Source organism: Perissodus microlepis, chromosome 18 (genome assembly GCF_051167445.1).
Source record: "Perissodus microlepis isolate ML-2025 ecotype Zambia chromosome 18, ASM5116744v1, whole genome shotgun sequence".
Taxonomy (NCBI): domain Eukaryota; kingdom Metazoa; phylum Chordata; class Actinopteri; order Cichliformes; family Cichlidae; genus Perissodus; species Perissodus microlepis.
Genome location: NC_140478.1, coordinates 14,301,226 through 14,323,792, shown reverse-complemented (window position 1 = coordinate 14,323,792; position 22,567 = coordinate 14,301,226). Strand labels below are relative to the sequence as shown.

General features: G+C 43.1%; 1 protein-coding gene across 1 annotated transcript; it reads left to right on the top strand.

Annotated features, from left to right (window-relative positions):
* The first annotated feature begins 247 nt into the window (after positions 1-247).
* On the top strand, positions 248-10,137 carry LOC146367525 (uncharacterized). The gene is made up of 2 exons (XM_084912664.1): positions 248-2,641; positions 7,329-10,137. Exons 1-2 carry the CDS (start codon positions 329-331, stop codon positions 9,690-9,692), a joined length of 4,677 nt encoding a protein of 1,558 aa, XP_084768790.1. The 5' UTR covers positions 248-328; the 3' UTR covers positions 9,693-10,137.
* Positions 10,138-22,567: the final 12,430 nt, after the last annotated feature.

Genomic DNA, 22,567 nt, shown 5'->3' with positions numbered 1-22,567 from the left:
ACTGATGAGCTGACCGATAAGTAAATCTTATCCTGGATCTTATCCTCTGCATCCTTACCCTATCACCTCTGCGTCCCATAGGGCGCCAGCCTGCCCTGTTGAAACACTATTTTTTTTTCAGTGTTTCAACTGAAAAAAATAGAATGCCTTTGATCCTTTGTTATGTCATAATCTTGCTGAGAGGCAAAGCCCATAAATAGGGGCTTTGCTCTGTTAAACTTTAGTGCTTAACGGACGTAGACCTGACAGCAACCAAAACATTTTTGGAAAGTTTTGAGAGAATTTCACGTTTCTCGGCAATTCACCGATCAAGCCGACACATTCCACCATGTCAGCTAAACCATTCTTCAGCTCAGATGAGCTTGAAATAGTTAAAGGGAGCATTTTGGGAAACCACTACAAGGTAGAGGCTTTCCTTGGAGAAGGGGGCTTTGGTATTGTAGCCAAATGCCGTGATACCAAAACCAACCGAGCTGTGGCTATTAAAGTCAACAGGAACCACCCTGATACTCTGCAACAGGCAAAACTGGAAATTTTCATCCTGGAGCAGCTGAGAAGGTTGGATCCAGATGCCGCCAACATTGTTAAATGGAACGGCTTTTTCCATGACGGAGAGCGGGTCTGCTTAAACTTTGAAATCCTTGATCAATGCCTGTGGGACTACATACGGGACCGGAAAAACCAGGGTCTCCCCATAAGCGAAGTCAGGCCAATTTTACATCAACTCACAAATGCCCTGTCACACCTGGGCTCTGTGGGAATAGTGCACGCTGACCTCAAATCTAGAAACATCATGGTTGTTAACCGCCATGAGTCTCCCATCAAAGTCAAACTTATAGACTTTGGCCTCGCATGTCCTGCGTCTGCAGTAATGCCTGGTGACCGTGTGGGGACGGTTGGTTATAGTGCACCTGAGGTTATGCTTGGCCTTCCTTATAATGAAGCAGCTGACATGTGGTCTCTGGGGCTGGTAGCTGTGGAACTTGGTACAGGGGTGCCACTCTACCCTGGGAGAAATTATTATGATGTTTTGAAATTCATCATACAGACCCAGGGACAGCCACCAGATCATGTTCTGGACTCTGGCGTGTACACTGAAGACTATTTCATTGAAGACAACTGCAACCAACAGCGCTGGACACTTAAGACTGACCAACAATTTCAGTGCGAGACAGAATATGAGTCCCTGGAGACTCGATACATAAAACTTACGCGTCTTGATGACCTCGAACAAGTAATGGTGTTTGGACGAGGACCTGAAAATGGCCAACGTTTATTTGTCAGCTTAATTAAAGGGATGCTGGCCTTGGATGCAAGCCAACGGATAACACCCTCGGAGGTTCTCCGGCATCCCTTTTTCAACCGTAAGAGTTCCCCTTGCACTAACATGAGTGTTGAAAGACCACAAAACCCTGTGGTCTTTCAGCACCCTTCAAACTTGGACAGCAAGAGATCACAGAAAATCAACTGCAGTTTCCAAAACTCGGTTGAATTTTCTCAGCAAGTATGCGTCCACACGTCAGCCAGCTCATCCTTCAACTCAGGTGAGCTTGAAATAGTTGAAGGGAGCATTTTGGGAAACCGCTACAAGGTAGAGGCTTTCCTCGGAGAAGGGGGCTTTGGTATTGTAGCCAAATGTCGCGATACCAAAACCAACCGAGCTGTGGCTATTAAAGTCAACAGGAACCACCCTGATACCCTGCAACAGGCAAAACTGGAAATTTTCATCCTGGAGCAGCTGAGAAGGTTGGATCCAGATGCCGCCAACATAGTTAAATGGAATGGCTTTTTCCACGACGGAGAGCGGGTCTGCTTAAACTTTGAACTCCTTGATCAATGCCTGTGGGACTACATACGGGACCGGAAAAACCAGGGTCTCCCTATAAGCGAAGTCAGGCCAATTTTACATCAACTCACAAATGCCCTGTCACACCTAGGTTCTGTGGGAATAGTGCACGCTGACCTCAAACCTGGAAACATCATGGTTGTTAACCGCCATGAGTCTCCAGTCAAAGTCAGACTTATAGACTTTGGCCTCGCATGTCCTGTGTCTGCAGTGAATCCTAGTGATTGTGTGGGGACGGTTGGTTATAGTGCACCTGAGGTTATGCTTGGCCTTCCTTATAATGAAGCAGCTGACATGTGGTCTTTGGGGCTGGTAGCTGTGGAACTTGGTACAGGGGTGCCACTCTACCCTGGAAATGGAGAATATGATGTTTTGAAATTCATCATAGAGACTCAAGGACAGCCACCAGATCATGTTCTGGACTCTGGCGTGTACACTGAAGACTATTTCATTGAAGACAACTGCAACCAACAGCGCTGGACACTTAAGACTGACCAACAATTTCAGTGCGAGACAGAATATGAGTCCCTGGAGACTCGATACATAAAACTTACGCGTCTTGATGACCTCGAACAAGTAATGGTGTTTAGACGAGGACCTGAAAATGGCCAACGTTTATTTGTCAGCTTAATTAAAGGGATGTTGGCCTTGGATGCACACCAGCGGATAACACCCTCGGAGGTTCTCCGGCATCCCTTTTTCAACCCTGGCCTCTCTAAGAGGTTCCCTTGTATTGACATTGAAAGACCATACAGAATCAATCTACAGCATGGCTTCCTCCACCTTGGACAAAAGTGACAAAAACACAAACTGGGGTTGGAAAAGGATATTAACAGCACTGGAAAAATTCATTAAGCTGCTCCACTAATGATCACTTTGGCTTTTTTCTTTTTTTTTTTTTTTTTTAATTTTCACTCCCCCCACCCCAACCAGTCGCGGCAGATGGCTGTCCCTTCCTGAGCCTGGTTCTGTCGAAGGTTTCTTCCTTTTAGACGGGAGTTTTTCCTTCCCACTGTTGCTAAATGCTTGCTCATAGGGAATCGTCTGATTGTTGGGGTGGCCAAAACTCTAGGGGAACTAGCAATTCTTGTGAAAATTTAAAAAAAAAAAAAAAAAAAGCCTACCAATATTCAAAGCGGAGCAGCGGACACCTTACCATCACATCAGTCCTTCAATCAGACCAAAAACACCATGTTAACAGAAATAAATCCAATACAAATTGGAAATAAATAAATTGCCTAATAATTGTTGTTTTTGATTGTTTATAAATATATAGTGCTACCCTTCAGCCTCCTAGTAGACATACCTGTGTTATAAATGTGAAACTGAAAATAAAGTTTATTATTATTAAACTCCTCTGATTTTCAAAAAAGTTGGCCTCTGACCTTGAAGTCAAGGTCACTGAGATTTAAGCTTCACAGAGATTTTCAGCAGATGCAACCATGGTATTGATTTGAAAATTCTACACAATCACAAACTTGGGTGTCCACAGCACCTCGCCATATACCAAAGATTAAGAGGTGGGTTTTTTTTTAGGTTTTTATAAAGATTACAACACACAAATAACAATTTTTAAATTGTTATTTGTGTGTGTTTTAAAAAAGAAAGAGGGAGATTGTTAACTTGTTATTTTCTGTTATATCGCGAGAGTACTGTTGCCTGCGGTGGGTTGTTCTTATTGTGGGTGAGCGGAAAAACATGACGTAAGGAATAAAGTGCTTGAAGTGAGACTACGACGTTGTGTATTTTGACTTTACAATATTCTTTTATTCACCATTAGGGCTGCCACGATTAGTCGACTAGTCACGATTACGTCAACTATCAAAATCGTCGACGACTGATTTAATAGTCGACGCGTCGTTTGAAGCTTTGTAAGATCCCAAAAGACGCAGGAATCAGTAGTAGGATTTAAGAGTGTAATAACGGACTGAAACAGAAGATGGCAGCACTGCATGTACAAGGATGCCAGCTGCCGTTAAACCCCGAAGAAGAAGAAGCTGTGTCCCAGAATTCATAGCGCGGCCCAGCTCAGTTTACAACAATGGCGGCAGCTAGTTAGTTTTAATATTACTCTTATTATTCTTTCTGGGTCGCAAAATAAACGTTTAACATATTTTCAGGCGGGAATGTAGCTGTGTAAACCTCAAATATCTGCTCAGTTTATCAAGACACCGCATATTTTCAAAAGCGCTCCGCGTTTTCGGAGACGTCTGTTACCCACTAGCTCGATAGCTAGCCGGGGGCAAGGCTAACTAGAGCCGGTGAGAACACCGGACTCCCGGCAAAACGTTTTCAAACCCACCACCGTCTTTCACTACTCAGGTTAAACATACATAAGTGACTTAGATAACTTAAAAATGTTACTGTTTGGCTTTTTTAGTATTTTATTTGTTCCTGAGTAAATCGGTTTGGCTGAGATTAAAGTTATAGATCTTACACAGCTGAATAAACGTCAAGCAGACAACCGATCAGAAGTGTGAGATGCTCGAGAATTTACTCCGGTGTCCTGTTATATTTTAGATAGCAAGGAGTTCATTAAACTTCACCGAAACAATCTGCAAATTTCATTAAAATTCAATAAACTATCATCTTGTCTTTATTTTTAGTTAGCACATACCTTAAACACTTAAAGCTGTAAGCTAATGATAGTTATATAAGAGCAGATGCTGCTGGTGCAATAAGCTGTACGTTTTACGTCCAATGGATGATGATCTGATTAGTCGACTAATCGCAAAAATAATCGGTGACTAGTCGACTATCAAAATAATCGTTTGTGGCAGCCCTATTCACCATATCACTGAAATGTGGGAGAATCCACTGCAGAAAGATCAATGCTTTAAGTTTTAATGATCCAGTCAGAAAAGATGATTCTAAAAGTCATCAACTGACTCCAAAAGCCCAGATCTGAACCACCTGTCTGCTGAAAACAAATGCACCAATCAAACAGAAGGCTGAATTTCATGGGCCAATCGGAATGCTTGATCTAGTTGTCCAGGACTAATTACTGACATACTATTACTCTGTGGCAAAACCCTGTCAAATCTGCCTCGGTGCACCTGTAACAGGTATTACAATTAAATAACATGAGATATGCATTAAATTATTGTCTCGACAACTTTGGACCAGTATCAGAAAGTTCTAGGTAAGACTATGGAGCCTTGAAAGGATCAGCAGAGAAGGAACCACACAATGATAGATAAGATGTGATTTAAATAGAAACTGTATTGAAAGTTGTAAAGTTTACAAACCCTGCCTGTCTAAAGCCGGCTTCCTACAGTGCACAAACGCACATTAAAGGGCTCAAAAATAAAATCAAAACCAAACATCCTCTTTAAGGAAATTCTCCAAAGAGTTTCAATTAAAGAGCTTCCGCTCCTGTTGCTCAGTCCACTTCTCTTTGGAAAGAGAAATTAGAGTTCCTTGTGTGTGTGTGTGTTTCTGTCCATTGGTTCTAACACTACCCGGGCAGATTTTTAAAGTGTTAGTCTTATCTGTGTCAAGGAATGCAGTTATAGTCCTGAGGTTCGCTGAAGATGGATCCCACGGCTGGCCACACCGCACTCGGGTCCGTCGACAGTCACTCTCTGGGATTGGCTCGCCACTGAACCCACAGGGTTCAGATCACGAATGATCCAGTCCTGGTCAAAAACCAATCTATGCACACAGTTCAGAGTGCATACATTACTATTTTATCTATGCTTTTTCCATCACTCATCTTTCAGTCAAGTATTGCTCAAGTATAACAAATTATTTTAGTTATACAATGTCTCAACCATCATGAAATAACTTGAGTTACATCACACAAGGTCTTAGTGCAACAGAAAATATACCTTATATTTACCCTTTTGGGAATAAATAAACTTATAAGATTCACTCTCCCATATTTATCCTTTCAACAGCTTGCTTTTAACTGTTCTTCTTTTTTCAGATATTTCAACCTGAATTATTTCTCAGAAAAATATATCAACTTCTTTAAACATTAATACATTCAACAGAGTAATGAGATCCCTCACATTTTATAATCACATTTATGAAGTTTTTGCATCTTTATCAAATGAGTTAACTTCTAAGTCAACAAAACTAAAAGGTGTGCATTTAAGCACTACATGACGATATTGAATCACAGTAATGTTAGAACACACAGAAATACACAGAAATCGCTAAGCAGTAGCTTAATACTAGCGGTTAGCTGGGCACATTTTAATATATTCTTTAGCACTTAAAATTAAACATCTGCACATCAGTGATGTTACAGTACTTTAAACATAAATATCACAACTCCGACTGGTTGTTTTTAAACAGGAAATATATTAACAGCAGTCAACTACATGTCTTCATGGCGCTAACATTCATGTAGCATCCCTTACCGGAGCTCGTGGTGAGATAGCTCGCCCGGCTGACGCAGCTTCCCACGGCCGTATTTCACAGATTTCAGATCCTAATAAATAGCCATCTGTTAACAGCTAGTATGTGAAGATAAATTGCGAATTTAACTTTTATTTCAGCTTTTCTTACCAGGATCTTTCAGCTAATTTGGCGGTTGCCTCGTGAGTAATGGCTTCCACAACAGGAAATGTTGACTAACAGAAAGTCATCTCAAGGCATACTCGCCTCCTAGCGGCGGGGATGGAAAATTACACCTCCAACCTTATTCAGCAGCACAACCCACAAATCTGATGTGGGTTACACACCTGTTGAACAACTGCTTCTAAATCCAAGACCCTAACTCCCATCAAAATCATTTTCAAACGGTGACGATCCCGAGGACCTGTTCTATACAACAGTGTGTTCTTCATGTTCCTGCTGTCAAAACTTTGGCCGCAGGAGCAATTTAAAAAGTGGGGTCTTTCCTGCTGTTGAGACAAACTCCTGTCTGAAAATATAATGTATTTCTATGGGTCGGTTAGAGGATTATCCCTCCACTTGGATCCACACAGTTTAAAAACGTTTACATCTCTGAGCTTTGAAAGACATGCTGTTGGGAAGACAACAACGATGGCTACGTGAGGGTAAAATGATGGCTGTAGAGCAAACACTGTGCACACAGCAGCAGTTGAAACACACACACACGCTTACCAGCATTCACACTAATAAAGAATAACAGTGTTGTCATTGTTGATTTTGTGTCTTCACCCTGAGTCCATCTCCTGCCAAGCTGCACCTGTGATTCTGCGGCTGCTCACTGATGAGCTGACCGATAAGTAAATCTTATCCTGGATCTTATCCTCTGCATCCTTACCCTATCACCTCTGCGTCCCATAGGGCGCCAGCCTGCCCTGTTGAAACACTATTTTTTTTTCAGTGTTTCAACTGAAAAAAATAGAATGCCTTTGATCCAAAATAGAATGCCTTTGATCCTTTGTTATGTCATAATCTTGCTGAGAGGCAAAGCCCATAAATAGGGGCTTTGCTCTGTTAAACTTTAGTGCTTAACGGACGTAGACCTGACAGCAACCAAAACACTTTTGGAAAGTTTTGAGAGAATTTCACGTTTCTCGGCAATTCACCGATCAAGCCGACACATTCCACCATGTCAGCTAACCCATCCTTCAGCTCAGATGAGCTTGAAATAGTTAAAGGGAGCATTTTGGGAAACCACTACAAGGTAGAGGCTTTCCTTGGAGAAGGGGGCTTTGGTATTGTAGCCAAATGCCGTGATACCAAAACCAACCGAGCTGTGGCTATTAAAGTCAACAGGAACCACCCTGATACTCTGCAACAGGCAAAACTGGAAATTTTCATCCTGGAGCAGCTGAGAAGGTTGGATCCAGATGCCGCCAACATTGTTAAATGGAACGGCTTTTTCCATGACGGAGAGCGGGTCTGCTTAAACTTTGAAATCCTTGATCAATGCCTGTGGGACTACATACGGGACCGGAAAAACCAGGGTCTCCCCATAAGCGAAGTCAGGCCAATTTTACATCAACTCACAAATGCCCTGTCACACCTGGGCTCTGTGGGAATAGTGCACGCTGACCTCAAATCTAGAAACATCATGGTTGTTAACCGCCATGAGTCTCCCATCAAAGTCAAACTTATAGACTTTGGCCTCGCATGTCCTGCGTCTGCAGTAATGCCTGGTGACCGTGTGGGGACGGTTGGTTATAGTGCACCTGAGGTTATGCTTGGCCTTCCTTATAATGAAGCAGCTGACATGTGGTCTCTGGGGCTGGTAGCTGTGGAACTTGGTACAGGGGTGCCACTCTACCCTGGGAGAAATTATTATGATGTTTTGAAATTCATCATACAGACCCAGGGACAGCCACCAGATCATGTTCTGGACTCTGGCGTGTACACTGAAGACTATTTCATTGAAGACAACTACAACCAACAGCGCTGGACATTTAAGACTGACAAACAATTTCAGTGCGAGACAGGATATGAGTCCCTGGAGACTCGATACATAAAACTTACGCGTCTTGATGACCTCGAACAAGTAATGGTGTTTGGACGAGGACCTGAAAATGGCCAACGTTTATTTGTCAGCTTAATTAAAGGGATGCTGGCCTTGGATGCAAACCAACGGATAACACCCTCGGAGGTTCTCCGGCATCCCTTTTTCATCCGTAAGAGTTCCCCTTGCACTAACATGAGTGTTGAAAGACCACAAAACCCTGTGGTCTTTCAGCACCCTTCAAACTTGGACAGCAAGACATCACAGAAAATCAACTGCAGTTTCCAAAACTCGGTTGAATTTTCTCAGCAAGTATGCGTCCACACGTCAGCCAGCTCATCCTTCAACTCAGGTGAGCTTGAAATAGTTGAAGGGAGCATTTTGGGAAACCGCTACAAGGTAGAGGCATTCCTCGGAGAAGGGGGCTTTGGTATTGTAGCCAAATGTCGCGATACCAAAACCAACCGTGCTGTGGCTATTAAAGTCAACAGGAACCACCCTGATACTCTGCAACAGGCAAAACTGGAAATTTTCATCCTGGAGCAGCTGAGAAGGTTGGATCCAGATGCCGCCAACATAGTTAAATGGAACGGCTTTTTCCACGACGGAGAGCGGGTCTGCTTAAACTTTGAACTCCTTGATCAATGCCTGTGGGACTACATACGGGACCGGAAAAACCAGGGTCTCCCCATAAGCGAAGTCAGGCCAATTTTACATCAACTCACAAATGCCCTGTCACACCTGGGCTCTGTGGGAATAGTGCACGCTGACCTCAAACCTGGAAACATCATGGTTGTTAACCGCCATGAGTCTCCAGTCAAAGTCAGACTTATAGACTTTGGCCTCGCATGTCCTGTGTCTGCAGTGAATCCTAGTGATTGTGTGGGGACGGTTGGTTATAGTGCACCTGAGGTTATGCTTGGCCTTCCTTATAATGAAGCAGCTGACATGTGGTCTTTGGGGCTGGTAGCTGTGGAACTTGGTACAGGGGTGCCACTCTACCCTGGAAATGGAGAATATGATGTTTTGAAATTCATCATAGAGACTCAAGGACAGCCACCAGATCATGTTCTGGACTCTGGCGTGTACACTGAAGACTATTTCATTGAAGACAACTGCAACCAACAGCGCTGGACACTTAAGACTGACCAACAATTTCAGTGCGAGACAGAATATGAGTCCCTGGAGACTCGATACATAAAACTTACGCATCTTGATGACCTCGAACAAGTAATGGTGTTTAGACGAGGACCTGAAAATGGCCAACGTTTATTTGTCAGCTTAATTAAAGGGATGTTGGCCTTGGATGCACACCAGCGGATAACACCCTCGGAGGTTCTCCGGCATCCCTTTTTCAACCCTGGCCTCTCTAAGAGGTTCCCTTGTATTGACATTGAAAGACCATACAGAATCAATCTACAGCATGGCTTCCTCCACCTTGGACAAAAGTGACAAAAACACAAACTGGGGTTGGAAAAGGATATTAACAGCACTGGAAAAATTCATTAAGCTGCTCCACTAATGATCACTTTGGCTTTTTTTTTTTTTTAAATTTTCACTCCCCCCACCCCAACCAGTCGCGGCAGATGGCTGTCCCTTCCTGAGCCTGGTTCTGTCGAAGGTTTCTTCCTTTTAGAGGGGAGTTTTTCCTTCCCACTGTTGCTAAATGCTTGCTCATAGGGAATCGTCTGATTGTTGGGGTGGCCAAAACTCTAGGGGAACTAGCAATTCTTGTGAAAATTAAAAAAAAAAAAAAAAAAAAAAAGCCTACCAATATTCAAAGCGGAGCAGCGGACACCTTACCATCACATCAGTCCTTCAATCAGACCAAAAACACCATGTTAACAGAAATAAATCCAATACAAATTGGAAATAAATAAATTGCCTAATAATTGTTGTTTTTGATTGTTTATAAATATTAGGGCTGCCACTATTAGTCGACTAGTCACGATTACGTCGACTATTAAAATCGTCGACGACTAATTTAATAGTCGACGCGTCGTTTGAAGCTTTGTAAGATCCCAAAAGACGCAGGAATAAGTAGTAGGATTTAAGAGTGTAATAACGCACTGAAACAGAAGATGGCGACACTGCATGTACAAGGATGCCAGCTGCCGTTAAATCCCGAAGAAGAAGTAGCTCTGTCCCAGAATTCATAGCGCAGCCCAGCTCAGTTTCCAACAATGGCGGCAGCTAGTTAGTTTTACTATTACTCTTATTATTCTTTCTGGGTCACAAAATAAAGTTTAACATATTTTCAGGCGAGAATGTAACTGTGTAAACTTCAAATATCTGCTCAGTTTATCAAGACACTATATACTTTCAAAAGCGCTCCGACATTTTCTGAGACGTCTGTTACCCACTAGCACGATAGCTAGCCGGGGGCAAGGCTCACTAGAGCCCGTGAGAACACCGGACTCCTGGCAAATTGTTTTCAAACCCACCGCCGTCTTTCGCTACTCAGGTTAAACATGATATATAAGTCACTTAGATAACTTGTTATGTTTTTGTTTGGCTTTTTTTAGTATTTTATTTGTTCCTGAGTGAATCGGTTTGGCTGAGATTAAAGTTATAGTTTTTACACAGCTGAATAAACATCAAGCAGACAACTGATCATCAGAAGTGTGAGATGCTCGAGAATTTACTCCGGTGTCCTGTTATATTTTAGATAGCAAGGAGTTTATTAAGGTCCCCACACAAAGATATGGGCACACACCTGTCCTCGGGATTAAAGCTGATGTTATTGCAGGTAAAGCTGATGAAACTGTCCGCCGAAATTCAAACACGCTTTGATGTGATGGCCTTTCTAAGTCATGCACTGGATTCTAAAACTTCTTGTAATATCAGCTAGGTTGAGCTGTGCAGTGAACAGTACGATAGTCAAGGTTATCTAAAACTCACTAGTTTAATTGGTTTAACCTTCATATTTTAAAACAAAAAATATTCTGGCATCTCTTAAAGAAAGTTCGTTTTTAGCTCTCTTCCAGCAAACTGACTAAACCAGCTGATCCCCACTGCACATCTAAGCAGAAAATTCAGAGATCATCCTTTTTTTTTTAATAAAAATAAATAATAAAACTATAAATAAGATGAATGAAAGACTGGGGCAGGTGGTTAGCAAGATGACAAAAGGCTGATAACTAGCAGGAAAAAAAGACATCACATTTAATACAATCACATATTTATTTCAACAAATTATAAAATGTGACAGAAATACAGTGATGCAAAAAACTTGACAGTAGTATAAACTAAAGTCGAAGCAAAGCTCTAGCCTTTTACTTTTTAAAAATACTGCAACTTTCTGATCATGAGCATTACTGCAGCTGAACAAACTTTATTTAACACAGAAATAAAAGCACAAATATTTAATGTACCAACAGGAAATAAAGCCGCTAATTAAGATTCTCTGTGACAGCAGTCCTACTATCTGTGTTGATCTTGGACAGCAGGGGGCGTAGCTTTACCAACTATATAAATCTGGGACTCTCCACCATTTGACCCTACAACAGAAGAAGCTTCTCGGATGAGAGGTGAAACGTCTTCAAGCAACTTAAAGAACCTTCACAGACTTATAGTGGTCAGAGAGCTCAACAGTAGAGTACAGCAAGTTCAACAAAAGATGTTGTTGGGTGGTAACATGATGTGAAAAATTTCACTGATCCTATGCTGTGTCAGAATTACTCAGCACATTACAGCCACATGTTGGATCAGTGGTGTCTGACATGTTCTCAGAAATCAGTATATTTTCCTTGACTTCGTATCTTCACAGATGGGTGTGGAATGAAAACACTACATATGTCCCACAAAAACTTGTTAGCCACAAGGACGGAGTCAAATGCAGGCCTGATTAATTCTGCAGGGGTCTAGTCGGTCCTACTGACACAAACCAGCCTATTGTGACCAGATCCCAACAAAGTAAATGTGGGTCAGTGAGTGTTTTTGTTTGGGACATGTTACTGATGGTGAGAGGTGGTTTGAAATTTTCATACATTTAGACATCAAGCATGTGAAGGAGCTGACATTAATGTTAGAGATATTTTTGGTCTTTGTAAACTTGTGGACTCCACTTTTCTGTTGCAATAAAAGGCTGACAGTTTAGCTTAGTTCAAGAAATCATCAAATCAAAGTCAAACGTCATAAACGTCATATTTTAAGTTATAAGCGGCATGGATGTGAGTCTTGAGTCACCTCTGTTTTCGTTATATTCGCTATTTTTTTAATGACATGACTTTCAGACACTGTTCATCTGCTGTAGTTTCTGACTCCTGTCATGTCTTCACTGCAAATTGCAAACCACACTGAGATGTACAAGCTAAAAAGCTGTTGGATGATGTCATTCATTTAACCCCCTCTGGCCCCGGCTGCATACTTCTCCTTCTCATCACTGTCATACATTCCTGCTGTGAGTGCCACAGGATAGGAGGCTATAAATAAGGGAACTTGTTTTTTTTTAATGGCAAATAATTTCAAACACTCGAGAGTACAAAGACATCACAAACTGACACATATTCTATCTAGCTAAAGATAGAGGTTATTGGGGGAAAAAAAATACTTAATCTGTAAAAACTTCACTTTTAGAATCAGAGAAAGATGAAAAAAAGAGAGAGGACTGGAGTATATATTTGCTAATATATATCTATATACATATATAGAAAGAGATAGATATAGATAAAATCAGGTAGTGGATTTTAAACTTGTGTGTGTTTCTGTGTTTCAATTCTATTCTATTTCTTGGACCACTTCCTCCTCAGCCTCCACTTCTTCAGCTCTGGAAACATCCGTCTCATCGCTCTCCTTTTTGTCTGATTTCTGCTTTTTGATGACCTGGAGAAACGATACACAATCCATGTTACTGTTCCTACACTTCTCAGCTACTACTCAGTTTCATACATGCTTTTATTTACTCTGATGTACCTTATAGTAGAAAAGAAGGGCAATGTTCTCCAAAAGCAGAACCAGAGGCAGGAGAACATATCTCAGGATTGGAGTTCTTGAATCTGTGGAAAGAGATCAGTCATCATCACTTACCACAGAACAAACTGTCATATAATTTATTTTGTTTTAAAGACATTGAAACAAATCTTGTGAAAAATCTCCTCATAAATCATGTTAACATCAATAGATTATGAAACAATGGGCTCCCAGTGAATGAAAAACCCTCTCCACGAGATGGAGGTGTGTCCTCAACACAATATTACCCAGTTATGGTTTAGGAGGCGTGGCTCCATCTGACAAATATGCTGACCACAATACAACATTGCAGACTGTACAACAGCCACTAATGAACTGCCTACAGTTAGGTTTAGAAAGCTTTAGATTTGTGTTATTTTAAGTGCGTAGCCACACTTACATGATGTAAATGTGAGATTCAAAGTGATTTTGAAGGATTCAACAAAAGTATTTAATGTGCTGTGAAGAAATTAACATTTTTTGCCACAATTTTCAGGCAATTAACAGGTGTGGGTTATTTCTTTGTTCAACTTTTTCTCATAACATATGGCATCATTAAACTTGATTAAAACCACATACTTACCAAAAATGTTTAAATATTCCAAGTATTTTTTAAATCCTTTTTCTGTGTCATTGAAAACCTTCCTGTCACGGTTCTGAAGGATGAGAGACAGGAGGGGAACACACCTGGGAGAAATCACAGCTGACGAGACAGGGGAAACGTAACCTGAACACACTGACACCAGGCATGAACCTTCAAAGTAAAACAGGAAACAATTTAAAAGGACGCAGACAGACACTGAACTTCATCTAGAATGTCAACCCGAAAAGGCCCCACAAGCTCATCTTTGATGATACCAGCCCAAACCAGTACTCCACCTCCACCTTGCTGGCGTCTGAGTCGGACTGGAGCTCTTTGCCCTTTACCAATCCAGCCACGGGCCCATCCATCTGGCCCATCAAGACTCACTCTCATTTCATCAGTCCATAAAACCTTAGAAAAATCAGTCTTGAGATATTTCTTGGCCCAGTCTTGACGTTTCAGCTTGTGTGTCTTGTTCAGTGGTGGTCGTCTTTCAGCCTTTCTTACCTTGGCCATGTCTCTGAGTATTGCACACCTTGTGCTTTTGGGCACTCCAGTGATGTTGCAGCTCTGAAATATGGCCAAACTGGTGGCAATGGCATCTTGGCAGCTGCACGCTTGACTTTTCTCAGTTCATGGGCAGTTATTTTGCGCCTTGGTTTTTCCACACACTTCTTGCGACCCTGTTGACTATTTTGAATGAAACACTTGATTGTTTGATGATCACGCTTCAGAAGCTTTGCAATTTTGAGACTGCTGCATCCCTCTGCAAGATATCTCACTATTTTTGACTTTTCTGAGCCTGTCAAGTCCTTCTTTTGACCCATTTTGCCAAAGGAAAGGAAGTTGCCTAATAATTATGCACACCTGATATAGGGTGTTGATGTCATTAGACCACACCCCTTCTCATTACAGAGATGCACATCACCTAATATGCTTAATTGGTAGTAGGCTTTCGAGCCTATACAGCTTGGAGTAAGACAACATGCATGAAGAGGATGATGTGGACAAAATACTCATTTGCCTAATAATTCTGCACTCCCTGTGTATAGACTGTCCCATACCTCGTCTTTCTAAGCCCATGCCAGCTCAGTTAGCTGCCCATCAGCCACTTTCAGCTCAGTTTTCAGTGTCCCCTGCTCAGCAGCCGCTTGAAGCCCACGTAGCCGCCCGGCCTGAAGCCCACGTAGCCAACTCGACCACTACTTTCATCTCAAATTCTGTCGGCCTCAGTTGAGTCTCCACCTCAGCTACCCGTAGCTCAGTCTCCACCTCCACCACATTCTGCCCCGCTACCCATAGCTCAGTCACTACCACAGCCAGACTTACTACAAGCTTTGTTACAGTCCATAGCCCAGTCAGTAGCTCAGTTGGTAGAAGAATCATTAGCTTTATCATCAGTTCAGTCTCCAGTGCCTTCTGTTCAGCTAGCTGCCCAGCAACCGTCTGTTCAGTTTCGGTAGCTCAGTCTCCAGTGTCCTCGCTACCTGTAGCTCAGTCTCCAGTGTCCTCGCTACCTGTAGCTCAACCATCTGCTCCACCACCAGTTTCATTCTCACTTCTATCGGCACCTCAGTCTTTAGCAGTCCCATCTCCTGTTGAGCCACCCCCTTTTCTCACTCATGTTAAACAGGAAGACACACTTGTAAAGACTGCAACTCTCTCCAGGGCCTCCCCAGAGGCTGAGCTCCAACCCTCAGCTGACTCTGGACCCCTGGAAACCAAGACGCTGGCAAATCTCATGTTACCTGAGAACTCTGAGACCTCTCAGCCATCATTCTCCGCTGAGAGCCTGGGAGAGTTAATCCTGCCAGAGGTCTGTGCGCCTGTTCGTTCTGTTATGTCCCTGCCAGAGGTCTGTGCGCCTGCTGGTTCGTTCTGTGTCTGCCAGAGGCCACCGTGCCTGCTGGTTCTGTCCTGTGTGTTCCACGGGCCCCTGTGCCCACTGGTCCTGTGACTGCCCCTGCTGGAGGGTCCAAGGAGCCCATCCAGCCATTACCATCGCCTGCAGCGCCACCACCTGCGGCTTCCACGCCGTTGCCTACAGTGTCTTCATCCTTGTCTGGTCCTGCAGCAGTGGCTTCACCCACGCCTGCAGCAGTGGCTTCACCCACGCCTGCAGCAGCCTCCGCATCAGCCACGCCTGCAGGAGCCTCCGCATCAGCCACGCCTGGTCCAGCCGCCGCATCAGCCTCAGCGTCGCCTGGTCCAGCCGCCGCATCAGCCTCAGCGTCGCCTGGTCCAGCCGCCTCATCAGCCTCAGCGTCGCCTGGTCCAGCCTCGTCTGGCCCTGCCTCGTCTGGCCCTGTGGTTGCCATGCCACCATCTCGTCCACGCCTAGCACGGTCGTCTCCTCAACATCACTGGCCACTTTCCAGGCCACCGGCTGGGCGTCATCGCTGTCGTGGGCGACCTCCAGATCTCAGTCGCCGTCCGCACGGTCGGCCCCCAGAACTGTTTGCCCGTCTCCGCCGTAGCCCTCCGCGTGGCCGGCCTCCGGACCTTTTTCACCTGTGCCACTGCTTTACGCACGGTCGGCCCCCTGAACTGTTTGTTGGTTTTTTTTTGTTTCTCTTGAACTCCAGGGTTTTGATTTGTGGCTTGTTTTGGTTTGTTTTTTGGACTCTTCGGTTTTTATAGATATTGAGAATTCAAAACACCTCAAGGCGCTTTATATTATAAGATAAAGACTGTACAGTGTTAAAGAGAAACCACACCAATCACATAAGCTTAATAACATATTGCAATATGAAGAGACTCTGGTCAAACACCTAAGCAGTCTCTGACAATGGCTGCCATCCTCACATCTTATATACCCACACTGACAAACACTCTATGTAACTCTCACATGTTACACATATGTGTTAGAGCATAAGGCCCATTTACGGTGCACATGCATACAACTGGTGAAAATGTGATTCTACCATTACTAAAGTGATATGGTTAAACTATGTGATCAATACAAAAAGAAAGAAATCTCCCACCACATAACAGTATTTAAATATTATTGATATTTAATGATAAATATTTAAAAAAATAATTTCTCACCTGAGCAGACAACACCAGCATCCTGACTGTGTGTACAGTCATGTGTCCCAAATCCTCTGTGCTGACACTCAGTCAGAGATCTCTCACTTCCTGAACAGTCCACATCATCAAGCCAGATGGATCCACTTCCCTCACCAAAGCGGGCTGATACAGCAGCACTCTGTGCCGTTCCACAGCCGAGCTCTCTGCAAACCACCTCAGCATCATTTATGTCCCAGTTATCATCACAGACTGTTCCCCATCTTTTTTTATTGTAGATTTCAACTCTTCCAGAGCAATGACCTGACTGATGCCCAGATAATCTGATTCCTAAACACAAAACACAGAAAACATATATTTGATTATGATTGTAATGCGTTCTCCTATTTAATGAAGGAAATGGTTTCAAAATCTTCCAACAAGTGAGCCTTTATTAACTGTTGCAAAAATCCAAAAGACAACAGGACTACACACACACACACACACACACACACACACACACACACACACACACACACACACACACACACACACACACACACAGGGGATGGTATGCAGGCTGGTACTGAAGAATACTGAAGAATGCAAAGGTTGGACTGCAAAATGTTCTTCTTCACCATAATGTGTTCTAACCCTGTTTTTTTCTTCCATACAGGTCATTCAAACAAGGAACAGTCTGTGAAAAAAACAACATTTGGGGCTAGATTTGCTAACATCTGCAGCAGCCTTCACGCAAACTTCAATTAATGTCAATTAAAACATCTCTGACACACAACTTACAACAAATTACACAGATCCTAATGCCAAATTACTGGATCACAGACAGCAGCAGCTATTTTAACATTTTTGGATGATTTTGTTTAGAAGTCTCAAACATGTAAATCTCATTCAAACAGATATATTTCTCTCTGGTTTACAGCTGGATTGGATTATTTTGAATTGAATACAGTGCGTGATTTAAAAAGAGTCTCACCTGAACAGATGACACCAGCATCCTCACCATGTCCACAGGAGTGTGTCCCAAATCCTCTGTGCTGACACTCAGTTAGAAAACTTTCACTTCCTGAACAGGTCACATCATCAAGCCAGATTTGTCCTGTTCCTTCACCAAAATGAGCTGATTGAGTGGCATCCAATGCTGATCCACACTCTAACTCTCTGCAGACCACCTCAGCATCATTTAGGTCCCAGCCATCATCACAGACTGTTCCCCATCTGTTGTTGTGATAGATTTCAACTCGTCCAGAGCAGCGAGTTGACTGAGGCCCAGTTAATCTGATTTCTAAACACAAAACAAATAACTAATTATAATTGAAAAGTTTTATTCTATTTAATAAAGGCAGCTATTTCAACATCTGTGGCAGATACATCCACCAATATCCACTAATTTGAAGTTTCAAAAATGACAATAACTACACACAGTCCAGTGAGTATCTAAATGAAGAACATGAGAACACGTTACACTGAGAGAACATTGGAGCTCAGAGACAAAATCAAATCAAGGGGAAGACATATGAAGGTAAATATGTTTTAAAATTTGAGAGCCCGTAGAATCAAAAAGTGAGAATATGTAGAAAAACTTTAACTTGTATTTTAAAATTGTAAAAAATTTTTACACACTAGTGTTTTCAATTCACACTTACAGAAAAATATTCACAAACCTGCAGAATGATATTTATATAAATATACTTTGAGCTGCAAACTTGTAATTCAAATTTTACTCATCCAGAGATCCATCTTCCACTTATCCGGGGCCGGGTCACGGGGGCAGCAGCCTAAGCAGAGAACATCAAGGCGTTCCCAGGCCAGTCAAGAGATATAATCTCTCCAGCATGTCGTGGGTCTGCCCCAGGATCTCCTCACCTAGTGGGACATGCCTGGAACCACTCACCCAGGAAGCATCCTTGTCAGATGCCCAAACCACCTCAACTGGCTCCTTTCGATGTGGAGGAGCAGTGGCTCTACTCTGAGCCCCTCCAGGATGGCTTAACTTCTCACACTAAGGGAAAGGAGAGGCACCGTTCTTTTTCAAACATTTGTTTCAGTGTCTTACTATGGGGACGTGCAGACCCCTGTATTGCCAGATAAGCTCATCTGAACTGTCATCTTAGGACCCACACTTAAGACAGTGTGGGCTAGAGATCGTGTAGAACCTTGCAAAGGTCAAAGGAGAAACCCAGCTTGGTGCTGCACATATTTCCTCTATAGCGACACCACGAAAGAGGGTTGGTTGCCATTCCTCTTGTAGAATGAGCACGGCGCTTCATTGGGGTACAGACTAGTGCTGGAATACTCCAACTTAATTACTGCTGCAGTCCAGTGGGAATGTGTTCTTTACTAATAGGCTTGCCAAAATGTGGCTTAGCCCAGGAAACAAACAGCTGGTCAGACCTCCTGAAAGCCCCAGTTCTCTCCATAACCGGACAGTGAACGTGTAAGCACTCGTGTTCATGGGAGGAGAAAGCAGTGGGGGCCAAACACCACTAACTCCAATGGCATGCATTGGAGAGAAGGGTATTTGAGGACAAAGGCTGGATTTAGCCTGAATGTGACCCTATAATTATCCAGCGTGAATTGGATGCACTGTTTCTGCATTGGCAGTGTATGAATATTGCTGATGCCAGCAGCTTCAAGACAAAATTTCTTCTTCAAGACAAAATTTGTTTCTCCACTTGACTTAGTAGCTCAGATAGTGGCTGTGAAACTGCCCACAGCACTAGGGATGAATCCCACTGTGAACAAGAGGTTTAGCGGACTGCCTCGTAGAGATTCTGGCAAACTATCAGGCAACTCAGGAGGAGAAAGTGGTGCTCTACCTGCACTGTGTATAGTGTGGGTGGAGTGCTGCTGACTTTGACTGAGAACATTGTCAGGCGGTGGTAGGAATACTTCGAGTCCCTCTTTAATCCCACTGGCACGTCTTCCGTGGAGGAAGCAGTGTCTGGGGACGAGGGGAATGACTCGTCTATCTCAGGGGCAAGGTCACTGAGGCATTTAAACAAATAGTTGGTGGCAGAGCCCCTGGGGTGGATAAGGTTCACCTTGAGTTCCTGAAGGCTCTGGATATTGTAGGGCTGTCTTGGCAGACACGTCTCTGCAATGTTACATGGAGATTAGGGGTGGTACCTTTGGATTGGCAGACCGAAGTGGTGCTTCCCATCTTTAAGAAGGGGGACCAGAGGGTATTCCAACTATAGGGGGATCACACCTCTCAGGAAGGTCAATGCCAGGGTGGTGGAAAGGAGAGCCCGTCCATTAGTCGAACCTTGGATATAGGAGGAACAATGCGGTTTTCGTCCTGTTCATGGAACACTGGAGCAGCTCTTTGTCCTTTTACTTAAACCAAAAACACAAAACTCTGGGTCGCAGACCCAGTACCGTGACACCATGGTCCTCGGCTGGAAAAGGGTGAGGACCAAAGGGGTGAAGTGCCCATTGGAGTTCCTGCCCCAAGTGGAGAAGTTTAAGTATGTCGGGGTCTTGTTCACGAGTGACTGAAGAAGGGAGCGGGAGATTGACAGATGGATTGGTGCTGCAGCAGCAGTGATGCAGACACTGTACCAGTCCGCCATGGTGAAGAAAGAGCTGAGTGTAAAAGCGACCGAAAGAACAAGATTGCGTATACAAGTGGCAGAAATGAGCTTCCTAGGAAGGGTGTCTGTGCTCTGACAGAGTAAGAAGTTAAGCCATCCAGGACGGGCTCAGAGTAGAGTCGCTAGTCCTCCACATCGAAAGGAGCCAGTTAAGGTGGTTCGACTCAGCAGAAGATGGATGGATGGAATGAGGTTTAGACATCCATTGTGCCATCATGCCCCTTTCATTAAAAGACAGACTGCTATTCCCAAGTTCAGAGCCCTAGAATATTAGTAGCCCTCAGTCACAACAGACTGATGCTGCTCCAAATTATCAGTTTGCGAGCCAATATGTGCAAAGGACAGGACCCTAATGCACCTTGTCTGTTGATGTTCGCCACCACAGAGATGGATGATAATATAAACTAGACTACACTCAGCTATGACAAACTAATAATACTAGTAGAACTTAGGGGTGGGCGATATAAACGATATATATGATAGAAACGATATAAATTTGGCCAATGATAGAGATTTTGACTATATCACTCTATCGTGATAGAGCATGTTGATGATGTCATCAAGCTGCGCCTGTTTTGGTCGAAAGCATCACAGCGGCTAAAACCATTATCATCTGCAAATTATGGCGGGCGATAGTCATAGCAAAGAGATGAAGCACTTTTGAAATATGGGGAAAGCCAAAAACTGTGCTTCCTTCACTTCCGTAACATTGATTCATTAATGTTGAATTCTCTCGCAGCAGAATTCTCTGTTCTCCTGACTGAAGTTTGGCCCGTGTATAGCATCCTGTTATGCAACTGCATTTGTCCCTGACCACCAGAATCCCTCACGTTAACTTTTATCGAGTGGAAAAAAAGTTGGCGTTCATCCTCCAGCTTCACTGTGCTAATGTTATGCTAACATAGCTGTGTCGCTAGCAATCACGTAGCACAAAATTTTATACCAGGTAGTCCAACTTCAGTAACCCTGCAAACGCCACTGCTGTTTAGTTTTCTGTCTTCATTTATGTTGGAAGTGGTAGCAGAGCTGTACGTTTTAATTAGTTTCAAAAATCTCTCAGTCAGAACATGGTATGAAATCTTTAGGTGTAAACTAGCGAGCTAACTTCCTGTTAGCTTCTAACTCCGTTACATTTAATAAATTCTGTTTTCATGGATGCATGGATGTTAAACTTAATTGTTACACCCGATAAAGCAGCAACGCTGATGATTTAATTAAAGATGAAAGAATTTAGACCGTTTTTAACTCTTAGTGTTCGTTTGACTTTGGGACCTGAAGTGGACAGAGTTTTGGACCCAGATTACTCCGCGAAGCTCCTCACTACGGCAGCCGCAATGCTCTGACAATCCATCAAGCAGTGCGGCTTACCAAAGTTGTACTAAAACATTTTTTAACAGATTTCTGCACGCCAAAATCGGTTCGAGGTCAGTAAGCACAACCAGAATTCATACATAACGCACACTCGATTTTTGAGAAAATTTTAAGTGTGCCTTATAGTGTGGAAAATACGTTATACGGAAGAAAAGAATATATCGTGATATATATCGTTACCGCACATGCTTCAAATTATATCGCGATATGAATTTTAGGCCATATCGCCCAGCCCTAGTAGAACCTTAACAATCAAAATACAAAATAACTCAACATGCTGGGTCACAGACCCAGCACCATGACACACATGTGCGAGAGTTAACCAGATCCAGTCACACAACAGCTTTTCTAAAAAATATATTTTAAAAAAGGTTTACAAAATAATAATTAACAGACATATTTCTCTAGAGATTACAGCTGCATGAACAAATTGTTACAGAATACTGTTCATGATCCAAAAAGTGTCTCACCAAAACAGATGACACCAGCATCCTGATAATGTCCACAGTAGGGTATCGCAAATCCACTGTGCTGACAATCAGTTAGGGAACTTTCACTTCCTGAGCAGGACACACCAGCCAGCCAGATTTCTCCTGTTCCTTCACCAAAGTGAGCTGATCGAGTGGCATTCAGTGCTGGTCCACAGTCTAACTGTCTGCAGACCACCTCAGCATCATTTAGGTCCCAGCCATCATCACAGACTGTTCCCCATCTGTTGTTGTTATAGATTTCCACTCTTCCAGAGCAAAGAGTTGCCCCAGAATTATCAGGATCAATTAATCTTATCTGAGCATCTAAAAAAA

Excerpts from the sequence above, each read along its gene's own strand:
- LOC146367525 (XM_084912664.1), top strand. The coding sequence starts at position 329 with ATGTCAGCTAAACCATTCTTCAGCTCAGATGAGCTTGAAATAGTTAAA. Across the intron at positions 2,642-7,328 it reads TCCTCCACCTTGGACAAAAG|AATTTCACGTTTCTCGGCAA; the intron begins TGACAAAAACAC and ends AAGTTTTGAGAG.